This window comes from Mytilus trossulus, chromosome 13, assembly GCF_036588685.1.
Source record: "Mytilus trossulus isolate FHL-02 chromosome 13, PNRI_Mtr1.1.1.hap1, whole genome shotgun sequence".
NCBI lineage: Eukaryota > Metazoa > Mollusca > Bivalvia > Mytilida > Mytilidae > Mytilus > Mytilus trossulus.
Window position 1 is genome coordinate 58,752,542 of NC_086385.1, and position 6,437 is coordinate 58,758,978.

The 6,437-nt window shown below is 33.8% G+C and overlaps 1 protein-coding gene across 1 annotated transcript; it reads left to right on the top strand.

The window, feature by feature from the left end:
• The first annotated feature begins 304 nt into the window (after positions 1–304).
• Positions 305–3,011, top strand: LOC134695137 (uncharacterized). Its single transcript, XM_063556325.1, has 2 exons — positions 305–433; positions 2,354–3,011. The coding sequence occupies exon 2, from the start codon at positions 2,382–2,384 to the stop codon at positions 2,991–2,993; it is 612 nt and encodes a 203-aa protein (XP_063412395.1). The 5' UTR covers positions 305–433; positions 2,354–2,381; the 3' UTR covers positions 2,994–3,011.
• The last annotated feature ends 3,426 nt before the right edge of the window (positions 3,012–6,437 follow it).

The following is a 6,437-nucleotide window of genomic DNA, read 5'->3' on the forward strand; positions in this document are numbered from 1 at the left end:
AGGGAACATGTGACTTAGTTTAATGTTGTTCGGAGTTCAACTTTAATAAAAAAAAAATATACCTTGACCAAAAACTGTAATCTTAAGTGGAACAGACGAACCAACGGTACGACGGACTAACGGACGAACGAACGAACCCACAGACAGACAGACCAGAAAATATAATAAATGAGGGGTTTTATTTAAAGCATAATAATTAATCAATATTATCACAACATTAAAGTAGAAACCGACATGTAATACACATTTTTATGTTTGAATTCACACATATGTTTTTCATCTGTTAAGTGTTGATGGTGTCTGGTTCTTTGTGTTTACTTCTACTCAGTATCATCGACATTACCGTGGCTTCTCACAAGAAAGGTGCTGCAATATCATGGAACCCAACGTACCACTGTACAGATGAAGCAACCTTTACTAACGTTCATTGGTGGTACGTAGATAAACTCCACAATATTGAACCTATGGCATCACTGTACAGATGACGCCTCTTTTACTTAGGTTTGTTGGTGATGGTTAGACTAGCTCAACAAAGTGTGAATCCCATCGTACCAGACGAAGCTATCTTTACTAACGTTCGTTGTTTGTAAGTAAACTAGCTTCACATTATTATTGAACCCATCGTACTACTGTCTGGATGCATTAACTTTGGCTAACGCTTGTTGATGGTAAGTAAAATAGAACCACAGTAGCATGGAACATAGCAAACTACTGTACAGCTGAATACAGATTTAATAACGTTTGCTGGTGGTAAATTATCTAGCGCCACTCTATCATGGATTATGTCATACTACTGTTCAGCTGAGGCCACCTTTATCAACGCTCATTGGTGGTAGGTAAGCTAGCTCCACAATGTCATGTTCATTGATGGTAAGTTAACTCGATCCACAATATCATGGAACCGAACATAACATTATACAGATGAAGCCATCTTTACGTATGTTCATTGATGGTAAGTTAACTAGCTCCACAATATTATGGAACCCAAAGTACCATTATAAAGATGAAGCCATCTTTACGTATGTTCATTGATGGTAAGTTAACTAGCTCCACAATATTATGGAACCCAAAGTACCATTGTACAGATGAAGCCATCTGCATGTATGTTCATTGATGGTAAGTTAAGTAGCTCCACAATATCATGGAACCCAACGTACCATTGTACAGATGAAGCCATCTTTACGTATGTTCATTGATGGTAAGTTTACTAGCTCCACAATATCATGAAACCCAACGTACCATTGTACAGATGACGCCATCTTTATTAACGCTAGTTAATGGTGAGTAAACTAGTTCCACAGTTTCATGAGCTAATCGCGTACTACTGTACAGATGAAGTCACATTAACTAACGTTTGTTAATGGTTAGTTAACACAGTGATAACACAATACAATATTTTACTAAGCTCAATAACTATATTGATGTAAATGTCTTTCATTAAAAATAATATTTTGAGAAAATTGCTTTTTATTACGATAGTTCATGAACTGGCACGCTGCCTTATAATTATACTCGTTAATCTGCTATTCGCAGCAACACAGTGAATGTGGCACAACTTAAGAAAATTGTCGGTGTCGATATTTATCTGTATTGTTTTAAGATTTTGTATGAGACATTCATAATCCACATGATAGAAAAAAAATCTATTGTTTTTCAACAGCGATTTCAATGCATTGAAATCAAAATATCAATTTTAGCCAGTGTGTATTGACAACAACAAATACAGACCACTCTTGATTTAGAAATAGATGTTTGAAATCAATTGGATTCATGATCATTTTCTCCCTCTACATTTTTAATGTGTATGAAATAACTCAAATGTATTTTATTGTGTTCGATTATTGATTATTTTCAAAATATCAAGTTGTAAAAATTGCGTTTGATTGTCATTAGTTCGACAAATACATAATAATAATTTATAAAGGTATTAGAGAACGCTATAATGTCAACATACAATATATATACTGTTGAGACACATCGGATCGTTATCTAGTGTGCACTCAACTACATGCTTGACAAAATTGTTCAATGGGATTGAGTAGACTGGACAACATGAATAAACGCTGATACAATAAAATAAATGACCACTATGAGTTTTAGATTTATGTTTTTTAGGGTCTGTCTTATCAAGTTTGTTGTCACTTATTTTCCTTACGGAGATGTAACGTACCACACAAAATTACGCCGCATACAAAGCACAAATTTATTCTTTTTTTATATTTTGCACCAAAGTACTATCTTTCTATTTTTCCCGAATGTTATGTACTCTTTTTCATTCTCTATTTCACCTATACTCTTATACATAATTTTCTTTTAAAGCAGTCAATTTTCTATCTATTGTTATTTTTTCCAGGTATAATTGGAAACATTCGCCTGATCGAATGCACCTTCAACATCACTGTCCGACATCTAACGTAAGAGCAGGGTTTGTACCGATGATTAACCCTAAAAATTTTAATAGAGACCTGAATATATCTTCAAATGCACAATATCTTCTAGGGTTTAACGAGCCTGACCACCATAAACAATCAAACCTTACAGTAGCCCAAGCTGTCAGTATGTGGAAGGAAGTAGAGAAAAAGGCTGCTGGGAAAATCTTAGTTAGTCCTGCAGTTACCAATCTTAACTGGTTGCAACAGTTTATACACCAATGTCACAATTGCAGAATTGACCACGTGGCTGTCCATGCTTATAGATGCGATGCACATCAACTCATAGCATACCTTAAGGACGCATGGAATAGATTCCATAAACCAATATGGCTGACCGAATTCGCATGTCCTCATACTACGTCAGTTAATGAACAGCTTCGATTTATGAAAGATGCTCTGCCGCTTTTGGATGCTGCACCGTATGTATTTCGATACTCATGGTTTACTAGTAGATTTATACACCACAATGAAGGTACTTGGGTCGATGCATCAGCCAGTCTAATGAAGGAACACTCTGCTGAACTCTCAGTACTTGGACATTATTACAACAACTTCATGTAATAAAGAGCTCGTATATCATGTCTACTTAGCTGTGTTACTTATATACACTATTGATATATACTCGCGTCAGGCTTAAAATACAATACTGTGAATTCATTTATTTTCGTGGATATCAATTTTCGTGGATTGCTGAAAACTTGCATATTCGTGGATATTTGATTTCGTGGTTTTATGAATCACTGTATACAAAGCCTATTCAAAATATGCTATTCGTTGGACACTTGAATTCGTGGTTCACCAGTACCCACGAAACCCACGAAAATTGGTATCCAACGAATATTAATGAATCCACAATATCTCAATCATGGGATCTATGAAGAATTAGTTTCTGATAACCTTAAGAGGGCTCGCAGGTCTTAATCAACAATTTTATTTAATATATGATTTCGCTATATTTTTTTTTTAAATAATCTTTATCTTATACCTAATAGAAAAATGAAATAAAAAAAATGGGGTCACCGTTCATTTACGCTCACAATCTGCCTTCGAAAGAAGCATACATTTTTATTTATGTCCCTTTTTTCTGTTGACCAAATATGAAAAATAGCGTTAATATCAAAATAACAAAGTAATTAAATAACAGAAATCGCTTAAATTTTACAATTATTTAGTTGATGTACAGCTTATTCGAAAACAACAATAAAAATTTAGGTCACCGAGGAGTTTAAAAAGATATTTCAATGTTGATGCCGAAAAATGGCAGTTTTGCACCAAAGGGAGATAATTTGGAGCTTTGTCATTGATATTTACATTTTAAAAGTCACCTGGGGCCAACACGTATTGATGTTTTGGAATGATTCTTGTACCATATGATAAAGTGACAACTTCTAAAGGTAATTTGTAAAATTTGTAATAAATATTTTTTTTCTGAAAATCTTATACCCGCGAGCCTCCTTAAATCATAAACTAAAGGTATTATGGATGATACATCATGAGACTAAAATATATCACCTGTTTTGACATTTTTAATTTACAGGATATATGCATTCCTTTATTATACCAGTTTTATGTACAATATAAAAAGTAAAATAACTAAAAATACTGAACTTAGAGGAAAATCAATTCGGAGAGTTCATAATCACATGGAAAAATCAGAAAACAAAACACATCAAAAACGAATGGACACGAACTGTAATATTCCTGACTTGGTACAGGCATTTTCAAACGTAGAAAATGGTGGATTTAACCTGGTTCTGTAGCGCTAACCCTCTCACTTTAATAATAGTTTCATCAAATTCCGTTATATTTAAAATTGAGAATGGAAATGGGGAATGTGTCAAAGAGACAACAACCCGACCAAATAAAAAACAACAGTAGAAGGTCACCAACAGGTCTTCAGTGTAGCGAGAAATTCCCGCACCCGGAGGCGTCCTTCAGCTGGCCCCTAAACAAATATATACTAGTTCAGTGATAATGAACGCCATACTAATTTCAAATTGAAATAATACAAGACTAAAAAGGGCAGAGGCTCCTGACTTGGGACAGGCGCAAAAATGCGGCGGGGTTAAACATGTTTGTGAGATCTCAACCCTCCCCCTATACCTCTAACCAATGTTGAAAAGTAAACGCATAACAATACGCACATTAAAATTCAGTTCAAGAGAAGTCCGAGTCTGATGTCAGAAGATGTAACCAAAGAAAATAAACAAAATGACAATAATACATAAATAACAACAGACTACTAGCAGTTAACTGACATGCCAGCTCCAGACTTTAATTAAACTGACTGAAAGATTATGATTTCATCATATGAACATCAGGCACAATCCTTCCCGTTAGGGGTTTAGTATCATACCACAAAACATATATGAGAAGAACATAACCCGTGTCATGCCAGCAACTGTTTTTAGAATAAATGTGTTTAGTTCCGACTTATTTACAATTGATGCGTTAATTAAACAGACACAATAAATCAAAAAATCAAAATATGGGTACATCAGTCAACGAAATAATAACTATCATATTTATATGTTTTAATTTGAAAAGAAAAACAAAAGTCGTCGAATTTTCTTGTCAAATAATTGTACAGTATTGATTAAAGGCCTATAGATTACCTTAGCCGTATTTTTATGAATTTTGGATCCTCAAGGCTCTTCAACTTTGTTCTTGATTGACATTATATAGTTTGTGATATGAGCGTAATTGATGTAAACGAAACTCGTGTCTGGCGTACTAAATTATTAACCTAGTGCCTTTGATAACTACTATAATAACACTCTATACAGAATGGGTTTTGTCATGGTAACATCCAAAATAACCAATTTTATCATATCTCAAAACATCACTTAAACACACAAAAAACAAACGTTTTGCTGCCGATCAGGGAAAAAAACTTATTTTGAAACATGTTTCCTTTTATCAATGTCATAATTGAAAATGTGGCGGGTGACAATTCTGATCAATTTGATATAATTTGTTCAAAACGTAGACTTCGAAATAAAGACAAAAGATACCAAATTAATAAAAATCGGATGAAAACAGACATTTAAAAAAAAACATATAAAGCTTAGAACCAGGAACAGAAGCTGTACCAAATATATACCTAAGGCGATTGGAAGTTCTTCAGAATGGTAGGCAAAACCTGCCCCACTAGTGCTAGTCATCGTCTGGATCATGTAGATACACACTATGTGATAAGTCTTTATCGTTTGATAACGCCGACGAATAGCGGACGGGAGTAAAGTTATGAACATTGAAACATTTCTATCGGTACAGTTTTCAATTACGTTCCACTGATTCGAGATGGCGTCTAAAAAAGAGATGGGTTCAGCCAAATTCACCATTTATAACTATTTCTTAGATAGCTTCCTTGTAAGCACTGTTGCTACATATAAATTAAAAACTGGCAAAATCAAACTTTATAATGAACCATTGAAACTAGAAAAAAATTGTAATTTTCTTGAATTGGTACGGTCTTGTCCCGAGTAAACTGAAATATTAACCCTGGTTGTTTAGCTAGCGAAATCTCCTATGTATACAACATGTAATAACGTTTGTTGAAATTTCCGTTTAGGCCACACCTATTTAATTTCTTGCTCTACGGATTTTTGGACTCCAAAATTTGGGGCAAGTGAGCGATTTGAAAATTTTTCTAAAAAAATATTTAATTTGCAATTTTTTGAGGCGAAGCTTGAAAAGTAAAGGCGAGCGATTATAATTTTTTTGTACTTTGACATTTTTTTAATTTCTGAAGTATTTTTTCCCTGTTCACCAATAACTAATTAAATCTGGTGTATGTATGTGTGACTGACAATGAGACAATTCTCCATCCAGGTCATATTCAGTTTGGGGTCAACCCCTTAATGTTATACATACACAATGTATCCTCTTTACATGTTTTATGAGGGATCAATATAAGTTATAATATATTATTTGTTTGTACAAAAGAGCTTATATTTTTCAAACAATTATATATCTATCTGGTATTAAATGGTCAAAACATGT